Source organism: Dermacentor albipictus, chromosome 1 (genome assembly GCF_038994185.2).
Source record: "Dermacentor albipictus isolate Rhodes 1998 colony chromosome 1, USDA_Dalb.pri_finalv2, whole genome shotgun sequence".
NCBI lineage: Eukaryota > Metazoa > Arthropoda > Arachnida > Ixodida > Ixodidae > Dermacentor > Dermacentor albipictus.
In genome coordinates, this window is record NC_091821.1 from 261,655,066 (window position 1) to 261,676,165 (window position 21,100).

The 21,100-nt window shown below is 42.7% G+C and overlaps 1 protein-coding gene across 3 annotated transcripts in view; it reads right to left on the reverse strand.

Moving 5' to 3' along the window:
* stg (string) overlaps window positions 1-21,100 on the reverse strand; it is a 153,262-nt gene that overhangs the window by 11,061 nt on the left and 121,101 nt on the right. For all 3 annotated transcript variants that reach the window (XM_065433173.2, XM_065433176.2, XM_065433175.1), the window contains 8 exons: window positions 14,211-14,375; window positions 9,327-9,506; window positions 5,152-5,233; window positions 5,045-5,082; window positions 4,909-4,971; window positions 4,736-4,834; window positions 4,064-4,191; window positions 3,003-3,120 (listed from right to left, as the gene is read on the reverse strand). In XM_065433173.2, coding sequence (XP_065289245.1) covers window positions 3,003-3,120; window positions 4,064-4,191; window positions 4,736-4,834; window positions 4,909-4,971; window positions 5,045-5,082; window positions 5,152-5,233; window positions 9,327-9,506; window positions 14,211-14,375 — 873 coding nt within the window. The remainder of the gene's footprint in view (window positions 1-3,002; window positions 3,121-4,063; window positions 4,192-4,735; window positions 4,835-4,908; window positions 4,972-5,044; window positions 5,083-5,151; window positions 5,234-9,326; window positions 9,507-14,210; window positions 14,376-21,100) is intronic.

Sequence of the window (21,100 nt, forward strand, 5' to 3'; positions counted from 1 at the left end):
ATAATAGACAATATGCAGAAGTCCATGAGCAAGCTTTTCCACACCAAACTTTCCCTAATCAAGGTGGCCATATTCTGGCTAGTATCACTATTAAAGCTGAGATGCAGGTTTTAAAACCTTGAACAGTGCAGGGAACAGACGGTGGCAGGAATGACGTCACTGATCCGCATGCTGATACTTCGATTATGATTCTAGTGCAAGGTTCGCCATCTTGGTTGCACCAAAGAAGGTGTGTGGAGAAGCACACATGCAGGTTTTGCACATCGTCTATTGTATAAGCTGGAATGTCAAATTGTGCATCGCATTTGAAAATATCATAATCGGCAGTTTCCAGCTTGCTACATTTCTCACATTTAATTTTTCTGCCTTTCGAACTAGTGATGTGAAATTTTGCAAAGAATGTGAAGTGAAGGTGGGCCTGCACATTTCACAAATGCAACAGCGGCACTCTCAAAAGTGGTTTCGAATAATCAGCACTACTCAATGGCTGACTCGGCAACCGAAAAAAAGTGACAAGGCAATGGCATAGCTATCGGCTACTCCTACAAGCAAGCATTTGTGTCACACTTTTCTACAGAGCACTCCGCACTGGCTTAGGGTGGCACAAAGCGATATGACAGAAGCGAAACAAAAAAGTGAGCCGCGGCTGCTTGCTAGTAGAAGCAGCCAACTGCTATGCCATTGCCTTGTCACTTTTTCACGCTTACCAAGCCAGACATTAAGTAGTTTTGATTTCTCGAAATTCTTTTTGAGAGCGCTGTGATTGCGCAGGCCTGCCTTCACTTCGCATTCTTTTTCATGATATGCACCCCAACATTGAAATGGAGAAAAAAAAAAAGCTGGGGAAAATTTAGTGAGTTGGAAACTGTTTAAGATATTTTTGAATGTGATGCTCAGTTTGACATTCTAGCTTATGCGATTATGCAAGTAATTATGAGTTTAGAATGAATTTTGTTTAATTAGCTAAATAATGATAACACAAAAGTTTACCAATGTGCGCAAGGCAACTACTAACAGAACACCGTAAGTCTCGTCGTTGTGTGTTGTACAACTTTTTTTTAAACAGCTTGACCCGCCTTAGCTGGGACACGGTATGCAGACCTTACTGTAGCAACTCGTATGTGACTACTACTTGGCAATGCTTTCCGTGACATGAAGTTAAAGGGACCCTGAAACGATTTTTACAATTTTCTACAAATGTACTGAGTCGTTAGAGTAGGTCCTTCTGATCATTAATTGACACATCTAAGTGCTCCGCGTAAAGCGTGCAATTTCTTATAAGGTTTTAAAACTGTACATCGCTGCCGATCGCAGCACACTGCTCGGCTGAATTTTCAGCCGCCCCTACCCATTTGACGTCATTCCCCCAATTGACGTCAGTAGGCCGAGCTATCTGATTGGCTGCCCAGGGTGCGTCATTGATAATTTTTCCAACTTTATAGTAAACAAATGCTGTTCGTAATAGTTGGAATGTGAGTTAATTTGTTTCTATAAGAAGAAAGTAACAGAAAGAGAATGCACAAGAACAATTTCTCAGTGCACTTAAGCACTTCCGGCACACAACAAGCGTCATCTGCTCGTGTTACAACGTGCTTCGTTTTGACGACAGCTCTGCGTTCAGTGTCGGTCTCAGTCTTTTCGCGAGCACCATGATTTGCCTTTGTTGCACTGTGGGCTGCAAACATAGCGACTGGCAATATGTCAAGCTGCGACATCATGTCCCACTACAAGGCAGCAGAGGAGCGAAGTGGCTCCAGCGCATCGGACTGTTGCTATCCAATCGGCGCCAGGATTTGCATGTTTGCGGCCATCACTTTACACCGGAGGATTACTACCACAATAACGTTTCGCGAGCCCGGTATTCGGGTAAATGCAAGCGCAAGGGGACAGGGCCTGGCCATTTGACCATGCCATTTCACGGGATGAGCAGAAGCACAAACGTGAATGGTCTGCATGGTGCAGCCACCTGGTGGCACAGAGCTCAACCAAACAGTAGCAGTAACAAAATGTATTCTTCTTTGCTGATGGTGTAAATATTTCGCAGGATCACAATCAATAACATGCTTTTGTAAATGTTTAAGATGTTTTACACTTGGTTAGAGCAATATTAGCTCTTTGTTTGGCTGGTTAAGCTCTGCACCACCAGGTGGCTGGACCGTGTAGACCGATCAGGCTGCTCATGTACGTCTACGCTAAAGTTCCTTTATCAGTTTGAGTTTATGCCTCCCCACTTCCGTCGAAATGCCCAGCTCGCCTGTGGTTACTGGAATACCAGACATGTTCGGCGCTGTGACAGGATGCTTGCAATGCACGCTGCTTCGATAGATCTCGCTTGGGGTCGACTGCCAACCAGCTGGCGGAGAGATTGGAGAGGCTTTGCGTGCGCACTCCTAGAGAACCGGAAGTAGACGACACGATGTGCCATCATGACACAGAGCCAGTGAAGGCGGATCTTAGCCCCGATCACTCGGCAAACGAGTTGAGGAGAAAATGCATGGCTATAGAGGAGGGTAACTTGTAATCGTTCGTAACTCTCTTAATATGAGATGCATCACATAAATTGGTGCGAATGATTAACTTTAGCTGTACCCTACGCAACTACAAAATTTTACCGAACCGTTTCAGGGGCCCTTTAATTTTACTGTCAGCAGATACCACGATTTCAAGTTTTGGATCACAACGCCACACCAGCGATGCTTCCTGTACATGGTAACACTCAACTAAAAAAGAGAAAAAAGAAAGAAAAAAAAACAGCAGTCATAACATGCCATGCCAATTACCACATAGTGTCTGTACAAGTAGCATTTCCCTCACACCCAACATATCAACTAGCTCACAATAATAGGTAATTTTCTATAACAATAAGAGCTAGCATGGAAAAGCTGCAGTGTACAAGAATCCTTGTGAGAAGTATTTGTAGACTCCTGAACTAGTAGATAATCCAGCAACATAAAAATTTTGAAGCAAAAGTCATTCAGTAAATGTACTACTGCAATGCTCACCTGGAATTCCTCATAGAATGCCTTGTAGCCACCTTCAAGAACATATATTTCAGGATGCTTCAAGGCAGGATACTGGTTAAAGTGGATTTGCCTGTCCCTTTCACGCAGTAAGCGTGAGCTGCATTGCAGGAAGAAAAAAGCAATCAATTTCAACAGCCTGCTTTGTGGAGGCTCTGTCACATAACTGCTTTCAAACATGCTTGGTTCATGCAATTTAAATACTGCTACATGGTCATTTCCAACTGGTATGAAATAAACGAGCAACAACCACAAAAGGAAGACGAGAAAGGAAAAGGCATCTTAGAAGTAACGACTCCACATTAGAAACAGGAACAGAAGGAGGACTATAGAAAACTATAACTTGACAAAACTTACTGCTGGGCTAGCTGGTACATGATAACTGGTGTTAAATAGGTGTGCAAAACCCATGGAAGGAAGACGACAAAAAAAAAGGGCATCTTCTTTCCACAATGTTGCAAGCCTTTTTCGCACCAGTTATTATGTACCAATTAGCCCAGCAGAAAAAAGTCATTTCCAAGCATGCTCGACTTTGACACTGCTATAGTATAGCACCGTGCTTTGGGCCCTGATTATGTTCAAAAAGCTAAAAGCAGACAGTTTTCTATGAGGACAAACTACCTATGTAGCAGATACATGAAGCTCATCTGCAACACACCAGATGAGTAGTTATGACATGCAGCATACTTGAGCTGCTTTAAAACAGTGACTACATTTTGGCTGGACAAAAGTTCCCAAAGCAAAGCAGGGGCCTGTAACCAAGCAAGCAGTTAGTAGTTCTGCTTACTCTGCCTCCGATCGAGAACTGTTACTTATTATATAAAGTATATATGGTAATAAATAGTTATTTCCTAGGGAATGGAGGAAAATAAGGTAAGAAAAATCAAGAGCTCTACAATCCATGGTTATCACACTTACAAAATTAATTAAGACTATTTTAATTCACAAGCTTATGGAAACTTCATGTTGCAAGGATAGTTCAAAAGTGAAGGTAAATACAACAGCTTATTGCGCTTTATATCAGAGATAAATTGTATGCTCACAGCTTTGGGCCACGTTCTGAGGAAAATTCACAGTGAAAGACCAATACTCGACGTGAATCAGAAGTTGATGTGGCTTTCTCCAGGAACTCTGACATCAGGTGCTCTGAGCGGTACACATTTATGGCACCCTGGAAAACCAGACATTCATGAAGCAAATGCAGTGTACCCTGAAAAGCAGTGTACCCTGAATACAAAGCAGAAAAGCAAAACAGAACTTCATTATCTCTTTTTCCTATGTTTAAAAAATTTAGGGGCGAATTTGGTGATAAGACAGAAATGGGAACAAGACTTGGCCTTATCTTGCCAATTTGTTCTATACTAGAACCTAAATTGACTGAGATATTTAACTGACATGTTCATAATAAGCAACTACTTAGGCCAAATGCAATGTAGAAACAGAAACAAATGTTAGTTAATCAATATTTTTGTAGAAAACTCTAAACCTATGTTCCCACCCACAATGTAGCACTAAACTTTGTGCATAGAAAATGATTATGAATAAAGTTCCTTCACTCTTACATTTGTGCCTAATCAATAATCTCGATGACAAATAGAAGCACGGCAAATTCTGCAACAAATTTAACTGCATCTTAACAAAAAATGAGTTATTTAAGTCAGCCAGGCTGTTTCCCAGGCTAGAACACCGATGCACTACCATTGAATTATACTCACCTTTATGTGCCCTCCTTTGTACTCAAAAGGGTACCGGCAGTCAATTACTGTGACCTCATCCACAACAGAGACATACTTTCCTTGCAAGAGATCAGCAAGCTGCATGGGCAAAGTGTTATGTAACAATTACAGTTAGTGTCTATAGAAAGCATGACAGTGCACAGCTTGCTTACAGTGGATGGCAGTATCATCTTGAGATCATGATGCTTTCCCTTCACCAAAGGCAAGGCATAAGGCTAAAAAGAGAAAATGTGTATTAATATCTGGACTAACCTTCAACCTTAGATAAAAACCCGAAAGAAACCTTACCTTTGTAAAATCTCCAATGAGATCAGGAAAGTCGGCAGCTGTAAAATAAAGATACAAACAGTTATATTAGTTTATTTGCACTTGCCACACAACTGGAGTTCTCTTACATTTCTGTAATGCACTCTTGATAGAGGCGTCAGTGTCGGAGAGGGACCTGGTGAAGTTGATCACCTTTAAGGAACAGCTGGGCTGCAACAAGAGGAGGCAGCTCAGGATACAAAAGTCTCCAAAAACATCTAAACACTAACACTACTGCAAACTTTCCTGTTCATGTGCTCAGAGAAGAACACCTTCTAGGGAACATCAGAAATTTATTGGCTAATAATTTTTCTTACGCAGGATTTCGTTCACCAGAGACGGAAAGTGTCCAGATAAGCCTTTTCTGTGGTGCAGCTGTCATATGGCTCCCCATCGTGTCTTGCTACTACCGAGACTGCAGTTATCGAAGTTACCGAGATCTGCAGTTATCAAATTAATCGGGCTCATTAAACAAGTTCATGGGTGAATGACTCTTGCTGACTACCATATTTGCATGATTCTACTGTGCCCAGATTGTAACGCACTGTTATATCACCATCAAAATATATATTAAAAAATAATAACTTGGTGCCAATTCTACTGCACACATCACGTAATGAAGCTCGAGTCGACGCGCACCAAGTTGAAACAATTTTATGGAACATACAAAGGCACACAGACACACAGTACACAGCTGAACCTTAGCAGCTATTCGTTATTGGAGTCCGATGACACCTTTTTGCTGTTTACCGACTACAGAAAGTAATCTTCAGTTCCATCTAATGCATTAGAAATGCCACACGTACAGCAAACCGGAAAATTACAAGCACGAACCAGGACACACACACACACGTTTGATGGCAGGTGTAGCTGGCTACCTTGCATGGAGCTTTTTTTATTATTATTATTTTATTTATTATTTTTTTTAAAAAGAAAGCATCAGTTTCACTTTTGATTTTGAGTAGAAATAGTTATGAGTGCAACATGCATGCAAATTTGAAAGCACTTTTTATCCAAGAAAAGGTGTGCTTTAGAATCGTGCAAATACAGTAATTAGTAAAGAATAGTATTAAAGAATATAGGATGCAGGTTCTAGAAGTTATCTGCAAGAAAACTGTTTTGTGGCAGCAGCTAACCGATAAGAAAGTTTAAGCGTGTCTGGTTTTTAATTAACGCAAGCAGACTGGGTGTTTTACCGGATTAGCGGACGTGCAAATGTGAATGCCCTGCACAGTGCAGCCACCTGGTGGCAGAGAGCTCAATCAGGCAAACACACAGCTAATATTGCAGTAACCAAGTGTATTCTACTTCGCTGCTGGTGTAAATGTTCGGCAGCAGCATAATCGTGTTGCCGCCGAAAATTTGCACCAGCAGCAAAGTAAAATACAGTTGGTTACTGCAATATTAGCTGGCTTTGTCTGGTTGAGCTCTGTGCAAATTGGTGGTTACACCATGCAGACCGCTCACTTCACTTATTACCTTAAGGACCCCTCCAGGGGGTATTGCACATAAATGGTGGATATACATAAAAATTTAACAATGGTAACCACATGTTAATTGCCACTCGCTTTCTGCATTTTTTTAAAATAAACATTTTGATATATATATATATATATATATATATATATATATATATATATATATATATATATATTGCAGAACAGTTGATTAGTTAAATTTAAAGAAAAATATTGTCAGGCAGGTGATAGTGGTAATGCTGTGGGAAAGGTTGTTCCGATCGGATGCTGCAAATGGAAAAAAGAAGACAGATAATGTAGCAGTGCAGCTGCGTGGCTGCACTGCTACATGGGCATGGCCTGAGCGATGAGATATGCAGGATGGTGGGGTGGTGGGGTCACACATGCTGTAATAAAACTCATTAAACAGGGCTAGTTTGACAATGCAGCGACGGAGTGTGAGAGTGAATAGACATGATTCTTCTTTCAAAACTTTAAGCATTCAGGTGCTTGACGTAAATGATGTTTTAGAAAGTCAAATGTTTTATTATCAGACACTATTATTATGACGTGCGCACTACATTAGATCATGTGACAAAAGTTACTCCTAAGTACTTCTATGTCCTAAGTATAATAATGTTACAGACTAAGTCAGGAAAAGATAAGGGGTCACGATAACACGAAAAAGGTACTGATTTACATTTAGTGGGGTTAAATGTCATCAGCCACTGCCTCATGGCACATAACTGGCTCATGTTTATGCCTCCACCCCTCTGGTAAAATGCCCAGACTGCCTGTGTTTACTGGAATACTGGACAAGCTAAAACTCTCGAATGACTCCTGTTAGCAATGTAGCTGAAAGATTAAATGCTAAAACTTCAGAGAGAGAGAGATTTTTAGACAAAACTATTTTTGAACATGCACATATGTGTGTGCTCCATGTCTCCAGTGCTAGAACCACTGCTTGACTGAAACTTGTTGGCAAAATCACTGACAGCACTCTGTAATGATGGCTGGATTAGTAATCATTTTTTCAGACTAATTTTTCACAATTATTAAACATATATACACTGCTCTTTTTGATGCTGGTTTGACATACTATTGTAAAATAAAGGTTTTGCAGGAGCGTGCAGCACGATTTTCCTTTTGCACAGTTTGCCACAAATGGTGCAGGTGTACCATGAACAAGAGACAGGCACGTCACAGAAAACATAGTAGGGCATGTCAAGTGTTCAATGCTACACACTGCATGCACACGTATCTTATAAGGCTAGGTCATAACTTCTGGAAGTGCAAATTTCTGCCTATTGAAAATCTTGTTTCATCACATTTCTTGCATGTTCAAAATCATTAAGTGCACACTGCATCAGAATAGATGAATTTTCTATTCTTCAGGGAGCAATGTCAAATTTATAAAAATGTGGACTCCATGTGTGAATATTAAAGGGCCCCCTCAGCAGCTACGTCCAGTTTAAACAGACAAGCGAAGTGTATACATCGTATGCGGACAATCATGTCTACAAAGTATTACAGCAATGCACACCCATGAAAACAAGCTAAATTTTAAACCAATAGTCATGCACCTTCCCTCTCGAAGAAAATCCACTCCCAACCAGAGAGTTAAGGCCACACGCACAAATGCCTCTATGTAAAACATACTGCCAGCTACATCACACACCCTGACATGTGACTTTGGTTGTAAGTGGCAATGCCACTGCTGTAAAGGTGCTGCACAGCAAAAAAAGAAGAAAAAAGGAGGCGGGGATTTACGCATGAACATGGTACGGTCCCTTGGCTTTAGCATGGGAGAAGGCGGGGAAGAAACACTGCTTGCGGACACTAGTCGAGGCAAAGGGAGAGAGTCTCTGTTGGCAGTGACGCTCGCCTCCTGGCAGCATGGTAACAGGACTCTTAATTTTTTCTATTTCCTCTGATAATCAACAGACTGCAAAAATTATTTTGGTAAATGCTCCTTTGATGACATTTTACAACTTCCACCGTATAAAGAAAATTTGTAATGGGGCCTGGTGAGGAGCACTATAAGAGAAGCATCAGATGCGAGAAAATCAACAATTTCATTTCTGGCATACTTGGAAAGCACCCATCTGGACCCTTGAGAAACGTGAATGATGTAAAACAGTCTCAGAAAGAAGCGAACCCACCACATGATGACATACTAGCACCGAGAGCAAACACTTAGACATCTACCTTCGAACTCTCTTCAAATAGAACACTTTGCCCGTCTTATTCAAATTTACAGCAAAGATCCAATTAGAAATGTCTCAAGATGCATGCGAGACAATTATTTTCATCTCTAATTTTACTTCTGATGTGCTACCTTAGTGTGTGCAATTGTACAAACAGTGCCTTAGCAGGGTAAGATGCCATCTGTGGACAAGATATGAGAGGAAACATCATAGTAGAGTTATGCACAACTTGTGTGCACAGTAAATCTTGTTTATGAAGTGCCACATATAACAGCATTTTTCTGGCATTGAAGAAACGCTGCAGCAACCACTTGTAACGATGCACGCTTTGCGGTTTGTCCCTATGGTGCGTGGCATTGAAGAAGGACCTTGTGCGTGTGCACAGCAGATCCCTCAATGTACTTTCATGAAGCCTGAATAGTCAAGTACTGCCGCAACTACTTGCAACTGTCAGAAATTAAAGAAAAAAATATGAACAACAGTTTTTCAAATGGCTGGTGTGTAATTGAGCGATTTTGACTGCCAAAGGCACAGTACACATAGCATACATGTCACATTTAAAAAAACAGCAGCAGTCACAAGACAGAACATCACCAATACCTCAGTGTAGCTGGTGACTCTCTGCAAAAGACTGCCCTTGCTGCGCTTCTGCGATGGGGGGGATAACTGGTCCCCTGGTGACACCGGGCGTTTGAAAGCACTGGTTTGGAGACATACGCTGAGCAATGCATTGGCGGGATGCTCCGGCAAGCCAAATGTGCCAGGCGTGGCAGCAGCTGCCTGCACGGAAAGCACAGTGGAATGTGTCAGTAAAACATCAAACACCACCAATAGGCCTGAATAGCCAAGTTCAGTAATTTGTATTTATTCTGCCTTCATACCATTCACCAATCAAGCATAATGGCCATTATAGTATTGACTGAGCCTGCCCAATGACACCATCACACACCCTCCTCAAGAGTCCACTGAACCACTGGCAAATAATGTACAACCTCCTGGTCATGGGCAATTTGGATATATTCATGTCATTTAAACACTTCTGAGGATGTTATGAACAGTGTGGCTCATCCCTGGGTTGAGTTACATGGCCAAGCTGTGTGTTCAGCCATGAGCAACCTCTCTATCTTTTTTCTATCATTCTTTTCTCTGCCCTTTCATTTACCTGTATTTAGTTTGTATGTATGTGTGTGTTTTTGAATGTGTATATGTATAGTTTATGTGTGTACGACCAATGCCATTTAAATGCTGTCATTTTCTTTCACTTTGTTTTGCTCCACGCATCATATTTATTTTGCTTTTTTGCTGCTACATACACCATTCAATTTGTACTGTAGTGCACCACACTAAAGGTGCCAAGCTGTTTGTGGTCATGCAGTTTTTGAATAAATAAATAAATAAACAAACAAAAAAACAAAAAAACAAATAAACAAATAAATAAAAGTGGTTTGACCATTGTGGTCGCAGCATGCAGAGGACTGTAGTGACATTGATGTGCAGGAATTCAGGCTAGCACTTCTCCTAAGTAGTTACTATAATCTACAACAGCTTCCTTCAACACAAGTCTGATGCAGAGTCACATAAAATTTTTTGAAAGTGATAGTGTCTCTAAAAGCAATCACTTGAGAATACCACCTTGTGTGCTTGGTATCTGGTCAATGAAACGCAAATGGCAACGACAATACGCTGCTTTTACTATAAAAGCTCATTAGGAAGAAGTTTCGCTTTTCTGCACGTCTCATTTTTTCTGATCACGAATGTGGAGACATGCTGTATTTCTTATTTATAAATTGGGTGCATGTTACATTTAAGCTCATGTTACATTCAGGTTCATTTTTATTTTCTTACTTTAAGCCTGCGAAAAGTGGGTCCGTGTTAAAGTTGTGTAAATCACAGTTTGAGGAGCTCAAGCACAATGCTAAATGGTAACACTTTCCAATGCTTCTGCCTTAGGGTAGAACTGCCATATTGAAGGAAAAAAGAAAGGACCAATTAGATTTGGGTGCACATTGTTTTGCACTAGATTCGATAAAAACTTGATGCACATTTTTTCAGAGATGCATTAGATATTGGAATGGGCAAACGTATACTGCCAAATGAAACAGCAGCATGTTTGAATATTCTTTATGCCTTTTATTTTACTTCAGCACACTGGATAACTGAATTCTGATGGTCCTGTCAGGATTGAAAAAATGGAAGTCGACTTGAAATTTTTGTACTTTCTGCTGCTCACCGTACTTGAGTACATTGCTTATGACATACCATGACTGAACCACTCTGGAACCTCATTCTGCAAAAGATTTATCAATGACTGTACCATGTCCATATAGGTAGGTTGGTAGGTAAAGAAAAAGTGGCACAATTGAGCTGTTTTCCAGACTTCAGGAGTGAAAAAAAGTGTCCTGAGAATACCAAGCACAATTTCCTGACAGTGAGTGTTGCCATTCAGATATTACATAACATTGGTGGCAAACAAAGAACAGAACTGAACCTAAAGAAACAATAAAGATGCTTTTGGGACAAAAGAAAGCAGGCCCAATGTGAAGAAAATTTCCACACGCTGCTCCTAATTCTCACCATGATTGAATAATTGCAGCAGAGTGCCCTCTAGAAATTTATATGTGAAACTAAGCTCAAATCTAATATAGCAACCCATACTTGACAAATTCTTGAGCAATGGACAGGGCTGGGTAGTACTGAAGATACGCAAATACTCAAGCTGCCCAAAACTTCCGGGAATTGAAGAAGCGTGGGCAAACTGAGTGTAGAACACATTTCTGCCACTAGATGTGGCTAGCAGTATGCATTCCAAATCAGTGTGCTGAACGACTTGCATCGAAGAAGTATTCTTTTGCAAAGTGTTGTTTTGCAACACAATGTTTAACTGATTTGGTGCATTCCTTAGCAACCAATATGGCAAACTTCGAGGAGCAAAGGATTCGCAAAGTTTTGTTTTAAACTTGGCAAAACAACTTCGATAGAAACTCGTTGTATGCTAGAGGACACTTTTGAAGTTGACACCATGAGCCAAAGTAGGATGTTTTTATGGTATAAATACTTCAAAGCGGGTCGAATGTGTATTGACTATCCTTGGAAATCGCAGGCTAAATATAAAGGACGTCTGCAACATTGTAGGACAATTGTACGGCACAGTTCAGCGAATTTTGTCGGATGTTTTGGTTTTGAACATAAAACACATTGCTGCAAAATTTATGCCAAGAGTGCTCAGTGACTAACACAAGCTGCACTGTGTTTCTGTCTGTATAGAACTGAAGTAACAAGTCAGAGACAATTCCACATTCCTCTCGAGTGTAATAACCGGGGATGGGTCATGGGTTTATGGCTACAATCCTGAAACCAAACAGCAATCGTCACAATGGGAGTCGCCAAATTCCTCGCGGCCGACAAAGGCTCATCAAGTTCATGGCAATGTGAAGTCCATGCTCATTGTTTTCTTTTTTACCTACATGGAATTGTCCACAAGGAATTCATACCTCCTGGACAAACTGCGAATAGTGAGCTTCACTGTGACATTTTGAAGTGCTTAAGAGAGAGCATTCGTCACAAACGTCTGGAGAAGTGGAAGAACAACTGGTTTCTTCATCACGACAATGCACCTACACACATATCACTTGTTCGACAGTTCCCAACTTCCAAACAAATCATAGTACTTCCGTACCCACACCATTCACCTGACCTTGCCCCTTGCGACTTTTTCTTGTTCCCAACGTTGAAGTTGAGGCTGAAAGGACGTCGGTTTCACACGGTTGAAGAGAACAATTGCAGGCGGTCCTCAACACATTGCCGCCTAGAGAGGACCACAAATGCATGGAATCGTGGCAAAAACACTGGGATCGGTGTACACATGCTCAAGGGGACTACTTTGAAGGAGACAGTACTGATTAGGCATTATGGTGAACACATCTCTTTTTTTTTACGGCTGAATTCCCAGAACGTTTGGGTAGCACCTCGTAAGTGCTCTTTGGGTATCTTGTATCTGTATCATGATACATGGATACAAACGCCACAAGCTGGTCTTTCCCTCTTAGACACACAACACACAACACTTTCAATATGTACATACAAATACTCCAATGGTATGTCACCGGTCATCTCAACAATCTTGATGATGTAGAGGCACTCCTACATGAACTGAAGCCAAAGGTGCTGTGTGTCCAAGAAACACATTCAAAACCTTCACAAACAAACTTTCTACCACAGTACAATAATTTTTTCAAAGACTGCAATGCTGCTAATGCCATTTCGGGTGATGTAGCGATTATAGTTAAGAATTTAGCATGCCGGACTTTAGAGCTGCGGATGCCTCTTGAAGCAGTTGCAGTTTGAGCCTGAATTTAGAAAAAATTACAATCTCTTCTCTATACACACCACCTAGTTATCGGCTCCATAGAGCAGAACTTCAGGAATTAATAGATGAACTGCCTGAACTCAACGCACTGGTTGGAGATTTTAACATGCCATTTCGGACCTGCGTTCACAGCAAAAAGTCTGGAAAACCGGACGGCGAAGGGCTCTTGCGTCCGAAGTTTCAGACGTTCTTAGACGTTGACTCTATAGGGTACGTGATGGTGCCGCAGAGCAGTCGGGCATCCGGAAAATCGGCCACTGACTGTACACTGGCAACTCCTCCAGCCGACACGGCGTCAAAAGAAGATTCATTACGATCCCTCTCTGTAATGCGGGCCAGCATTACTGCGACTCATTCCAGTTCCCTAAAATTACAGCTAATTTTCCCTGATAAAAGCACAAATTCCCCGAGTTTTCCGTGAGTATTTCCAGACTAATCAAAATCCCTGAGAATTCCCGGTTTTCTCGGTTGGTAGATACCCTGTTGATGACAGGTTCTAACAGCTAGAAAACACAGTACAAAAATCATGTGTCAAAACTCACTTGCCACTAAGTCTCCTTCACCACATGCACTTCATTTGAATCCACCAATCTGATAAGAGGAGCACCGCAGCTCTTGTTTAACGCTTGTTACAGAGTTAGTGCAGTGGAAGATGATCCAACTGTTTCCAACCTGGGGCATTTTTGTGCAGAAAGCAGGTTACTTTCATCCCTGCGACTATGCTTTTTTTTTTTTTTTCCAACATATCATTTCTGGTGAGCAGCAAGTGTAGTGGCGAGGCATGCTGTGGCTGTTCCTGTCAGAGTGCGCCTCAGCACTGTTCGCAGCACATGGGTGCCAAATGCAATGACAGTGCAGAGTCTACAAATTGGGGCATGATTTCTTCTCCAAAAAATGAACATTGTGAAGCTTACAAATCTAATTTCTCATGATTTGGGAACTTAAACTGTGCTAGGGAGGAGACACCAAAGTAGAAGAAGACAGGATGAACGCAGCCCTGTCTTTTCTCATTTTAACTCCGCCGCCTCCCTTCCACAACTGCAATTATTTATGGCCAATTGGTATTTACTTTCAGAGCACCAGGTATACAAGAAAAACATGCAATGCAAGAAACTTACCTCCTGTGCAGAAGAGAAAGCCAACTGAGGAACACGGCCAGTCAAGTTGCTGTCGGCATTTGGAACATTTTCTTTATCACTGGCATGAGAAGTTGGCATAGAAGTATGGAAGAGGGGCGAATTGAAAAGCTTGTCGTAAGAGTGAGGCAGCTGGGACTCGTGTTCCTGCGAAAAAGTACAAGCAATCAGTATTCACAAGACTGAACTGTTACACATACATCAACTTATACTTCTGGGATAGGCACATGCATGTTTTTTAATACATAAGAAACAATGACAAATGACCGTTTTATTGCATGCCAGTTAAACAAAACAAGAAAAATTTAGGGAAGTGAAACATGTAATCTAGTTGTCTGCAAGAAATTGAGTGCTTACGTTGTTCTTTCCTCTGTGCAACAAAAGCTTACAAGATATGGAAAATGACACCATAAGCTTGCGTGCTACCTGGTTTTTAGTACTCCCAAAAGAATCCAAAAGAACAATCATTGAAACCCTTATGCTAGGCTCTAAAGGAGGAAATAACAGTGCCAGCCAGCATTTGCCATTAGACACTTTCCATTTTCAAAGGAAGCTGCTGGCATGGGCCATCTGGCCTACAGTGAATGTCACCTATCACTTTTTTCTGCACTCTAACATGGAGGCTTAGTTACGTGGAGGAAGGAAAGACTAGGAGGGAGCATCATATGACAATTCTGAAGCTTATAGTCAGAGGAAGGCTCATGGGAAATAGGCCCTCATAAAGTTATAGGCAAATGGCAATTTCTAACTGCCGAGTGCACGGAGAGCGAGCAGTAAGGTCTGATTGTGATAAGGGCATCACTAATAGCTACCTGAATATAAACAATGTCTTGGAAGGTCCAGCAACTAGGTAGGGCTCTTATTTCCCAAGAGTCAATGTGTGACAGGCCCCAAAGAAAAGAATGAGCAGCGTAAGAGGAGGCTGCCTTGCAGAGGCTAGCTGCTTGACATAATGCTTTCTCCTAGTTTTTTTCCATCCTCTATACTTTATTGGTTGAAAACAAGCTACAGTCCAGGCATTAAAGAGTGCAGTGACTTTCCTCTCTGCTCTTTTGCCCCTTTCCACTTTTTTCCCCAGAATTTTAGCATTACAGGTTTTATTACAAAATTACTCTGAATTACTGAACACAATCACCAACAATGTGCTGTTTGTCACACAAATCCGCAACATAATACATATAGAAGAGCGCAGCTCTAAGGTGCCCATTCCTGTGTTGAGCGTCGGCATGCCTCGGTGTGGTACCTCATAACCGAGCGAACGAGCACAGCGAAAGATGAAAGCTAAGGCGGAGTGCAGCGGAAGATGAAAGATGAGAGCATGAGGAGGAGGCTACAGTGAAAGCACGAGGCGGAAAGCAAAGGTGGTGCGGATAGGACATGGCCTGCGCAGGTGTTGAGTTGTCGGCAGCCAAGGCACCCGCAGCCGCGTTGGGTGATCTCATCTGCGCTTCCGAGGGAGGGCCAGGGTGGCGCGAGTTGGAGAGGGCTATGCTCATCGGCGGCATCAGCTGCTGAGGTCAGTGATGTTTTTTGGAGGGAATTTTCCCTTTTGCAGGAAATTTTCAGGCACAATTTTGGATGAACAGGAAAAGGGAATCTATGATACTGCAGGGAATTTTAAGATTGATGAAATGAATATTAGAGTTATGCCCTTGAGCAAGCCATCACTTTGAAAAACCGCAGCACACCCTTTTGAGTGCATGGGCCAAATTTCGGGTCACTGGGCTTCAAGTTCTGATAGCCTATGTTGAAAAGCTGGTGTGCTGTTTAAGTACAAAATGTGAACTGATATTTTTTCCATCAACATTTGATATGGTGACTTACTCGGAATCGCTACAAAGCTGTGAGCCACCAGTTTTAGTTGATGCTAGAGCTCTGTCTACATGGAAGATATATCAAGTACCGACATTTTAACGTGTCACATTAGAAATTGAGTTCTCATATTGCTGTTCGGCCGAGATGTTAAATAAGCTGTGTTGCTTCTGAATAATGTATATATAATATATATATTGTAGAGTAGAAATCACACTGGCACCACAGCAATAAATTAAAAGAGTACGACATACATTGGTAGTGCACAGTATATTGCCGATGTTTTGGCTGGTGGACCAGCCTTTGCCGAAGTGATAACTTTTACACTGAAATTTCATTTCAGTGGATTCCTATATATATAAATATTGGAATGAAGAAAGACGCCTGGACATAGGTAGCAGGATTGCCAACAGCATCGTGTGCTGCAGATGCCCAAGCTTAGAGACTGTACTCGGTGAAGCGCTCTATCTGTCATTGGCTCGTCCAGTGCTGGATTAAGGTAGGGGCTATGGGGGCTAGAACCCTGGGCCCCCAACTTTCAGGGGCCCTGCTGGACTATATGAAAAGTAATGTTGCTGAGCATGCTTGCTGCCCACGTTGTACATATGTACATTGTAATGTATGCGTCTACAATTGTGCGTACGTTTTGTTGAATGTTATGCATTGATAACTTGAAGATTGAATGTCTAATAAAATGTTTCTTGCTTTGAAGAATATTCTCTTAGGTTTTTCGGTCCGTGTTGTGTCCTGATGTGGCACTTCGTCTAATTGTGAATCTGTGATGGGCTGACACATTAAACATACCGACCTGTACGCCAGACAATAACCGTTAAATAATAGGAGAAATCACGCCAAGAAATTAATTTCCCAAACCCATAAATATGATGTATGTTTTATCACTAATCAGCGAGCGTAACATGGTGGCTTCGAAGAATTCAGCTTGCTAAACTAGTCGGCACCATCATCATCGTTGTCATTAGGGCCCCAAGGATGCAGTTAGCCCCAGGCCCCGAAATTTCTTAATCCAGCACTGGGCCCGTCGTGTAATAAAACTCCTTTATAATTGGTGGAGGTGCCTGGTCCCTTTCAACATCCTAGAACTCCGCACTCGGATGCTACCTGCCGCCATGCCAGACGCCGACCAGCAGACACTCCCATCACCACCTCTGCGCTGGCTCTATTCGCCATAGGGATCCTACCATTTTCAGTGGCACGGATGACAACGTTGAAGATTGGCTTGTGTCCTACGAGTGGGTGAACGCTCATAACAAATGGGATGGCTTGACCAAGCTAACCAACGTTGTTTTCTATCTCACGCGCGTGGCCAATCTCTGGTTCAAGAACAAGGAGGTGGATTTTCGAATGCGGTCTATGTTCAAGGCGGCTTTTACAGGGGTATTTAACAGACGTCCCGCCGTCTGCGAACTCCAAGCCGCGCAGCATTTGTGTAAAGGACATGCACAGGACATGGGTGAAACATTCGCCAGTTACATAGAGGACGCCCTCAATCTATATAAATGCATCAATGCCACTATGTCGGAAGCGGGCCGAATTAAGCCCATCATGAAAGAAATTTTTTAAAACATGATGGGTTTTACGTGCCAAAACAGGATGTCTACCAAGTTGACATTTCCAAATTCCCTGAGTTTTCCAGGTTTTCCCTGAGTGCGTTTGCGAAATTCCCTGAGTGATGCAGAACTATGTTTTATGCCAAGACGAGCTGAAACAATATCGCCCGATGCTGTCATTTTCTGGTAAACAAATGCAAAATATTTAAAAAGAATGACTTAATCCAATTTGAATACTAAGGAGTAGTGTTTATGTTATTCAAAGAGAATAAAAGGGAGGGGTTAGTAAAATGCACAGCAAATAAAATGTCTTCGAAAAAAATTGCAAATAGAGTCGGACATTCTCAAATACGAATAAAAAAGGAGATGCATACAAAAGCAAATATTTTCGAATATGAGCTACTTCTATCAACTGATAGCAAGCTCAGTGGTATAAGGCCCGAACTTTGTCACAATTGTGATTCTCTCTCAACAGCTCATAAGTCAACCTCAACTGTCCCGACATACTCTCAGCCCACACACGACGCTTCAGTGTTGTGTTTCACTGCTTTAAAGAGTTAATTTTGGTTTAGATGAGGGACACTTGCATCTCGGCATCAGCCAACACTTTTTTGAGCTCAAGCTCCTTCAAAACAGCGGCAGCACGCTTCCTTTCCCATTCATTCCTCAATAAGTAGGTCCTTTCTGTTCTTGTACTCCTTCCGCCACTCGTTTGCCCCATGGACCATTTGAAGCATCTTCTTGGTCAGTTGCACAGTCCACGTCCGAGTTTTTGAACTCCTTAGGGGCCGCGATAATGTCAGAAAAATCGGCAAGTTGGAAAAAAATAAATGCATGTCATTTACTGCCCTTAAGGGCTCAATCCACCACAGGCACATTCGAAAATGCTCTGAAGGTCTGTCAATACCCGTATTAGGCATATCGGTGCTCGTATTGTGACAGGAAATACCGGGCGCACGCGTGTATAATTGAGGAATGCATACTGTGTCCCGTGGCAATAGCCCCTTCCCACACTTATTATGCTTCACTGCAATACTTTTGAATATGCTTCAAGTAACATTTCTGTACGGAGGCGAAGCTGACTTTCGGGAACCGGCATTATGCAACGCACCGTGCTTTCCAAGCTTCTAAGCCACTTGCGAGGACCGCAAAGGCGGAGTCCATGCCATTGCTGAGAGCAGCGAATTCTTTCAATAAAAAACACGGCACCCAAGAAGCTTCATAGCGAACGTCGAAGCAGCTAGGCCTAGCGTTGCCGCAGTGGTGGCTATGGCTGCCAGCGGATCTACGTGCGAGAGCGCTGGTTTGAGGTGGCGAGGTAATCAAAATGGCAGCAGTGGTGGCTTTTATTAATGCCGTTTCGAACCTGCGGTCACGGCAAAACATCCGGAAAATCGGACGGCGAAGAATTCCTGCGTCCGAAATTTCAGACATTCTGATACATTGACTCTATGGGGTACGTGGTGGAGCCACGAAGCTGTCCAAATTAACGGGAATCCGGAAAGTCAATCGTTGACTGTACACTGGCATTTCCTCCAGCTGACGACAGGGCGTCGAAGACAATTCATTACGATTTCTGTCTGTTACTCGAGCCAGCATTACTGCGACTTTTGACCCTTTCAATAAGATTACAGATAATTTTCCCTGATAGAGGCACAAATTTCCTGAGTTTTCCCTGACTTTTTCCAGACTACTCTAAATCCCTGAGAATATCCGGTTTTCCCGGTAAGAGCCGATACGACCCTTTCAGCAGCCCGTGCGCTGGCCTTCTCCTCCCATCTCCTGGGCCGGCCCTCCTGTTGCTAACCCGTGGTGCACGCACGACAATCGGCCTATATGCTTCGCATGTAGGTATCCCGGACACTTTGGAAGGTTCTGCCGCCGGGTGCAAACGATCGAAAATTATCTCCGGGTTCCTCGTTATCCGTTCGACTCCAATGCAAACTACACTCCATCCGTCCCACCGCCAACTCGTACTCTGACTGATCATCCTCTCTTCGACCGTTACCGCTCGCCATCCCCAAGCTGCTGGTCGCTTTCACCAATGCGTCGTCAGCCCATCTTTAACGATGAGGTAAACTGGACGACGCAGTTCTCGAGGCAAAACCTGCTCAAGTTTCAAAATGCCGAAGTCGTTGTTCTTTACCTGCTAATGTTATTGACGTGTTTGTTGAAGGTGTCGCTATAGTCGCTCTTGTTGATACCGGCGCAGCTGTTTCTGTTATGGATACCAGGTTTTGCCGATCACTCGTAAGGTAACGACGCCTCTTTCTGGATTGTTACTTCGGACTGCAAGTGCTCAACCCGTTGAACCAACCGCAGCCTGTATAGCCAGTGTACTGATTCAAGATGTTATGTACACTATAGAATTTGTAGTGCTCTCATCGTGCTCCCATGCAATTATTATAGGATAGGATTTTCTATCTTCCCACAATGCTGTAATTGATTGCGCTTGCGCTGAGGTTGAATTCACCCACGTCAGTTACCTCACCTTCATTGACCGTAATTCTTCTGCTCAACTTGTCAATACTATACATATACATACCAATATACTGCCATGCTCGTCAGCACTTGTACCAGTCTCAGGTGGTGATATCTATGATGGAACAGACTTCACGACGTTCGACCTCTTCGTTGCTCAAAAAGCTCTTGCTCTGCCTTTTGCTGCTCTTGACCTCGCCACTCGTTTCAGCACAATGGCCGTTTATAACACGCTTTCATCCCAGCTCACATTGCTTCCTCACGAATGCCTTGGCCACGCTGAGACCATTGATTCTATGCAGATTCTATGTGTCCCCGATGAGTCCTCCTCTACGGGAACTCTACGGGTCCTTGACCCAAGTGCCCTCTCTGCTCCTGATCCAACATTTACGGATGTCTTCAGCCCATTCTTCGCCGAAGATCTGACACCCTTACAGTGACCCCAGCTTCTTGCCATTCTACAGTACTTCAGAACTTCTTTCGATATCGCACAAGCATTCTTAGGCCGCACATCAACAGTCGAGCACCACATCAACACTGGCTCCCACTCACCGCTGCACCAACATCCGTATCACGTATCCTCTGCAAAATGATGCATCATTGCCGACCAGGCCAACGACATGCTCAGTCGAAGCGTGACTACACCTTCACAGTGCTCATGGACTTCTCCCGAGGTACTTGTCACAAAGAAAGATGGTTCCATACGCTTCTGTGTAGATTTTCAGTGCTTAAACAAGATCACGCTGAGAGATGTTTACCCATTGCTGTGCATTGATGATGCCCTGGACTGCTTACTAGGCACTGAATTCTTCTCTTCATTAGACTTGCGGTCAGGGTACTGGCAGGTCCCAGTGGCAGAGGCTGATCGCACAAAAACTGCTTTTGTTACGCTAGATGGCCTATATGAGTTCACAGACATGCCTTTTGGACTCTGCAATGCGCCTGCTACATTCGAAAGGATGATGGATAACGTTTTGCACGGCCTTAAATGGAAGATATGTCTATGTTACC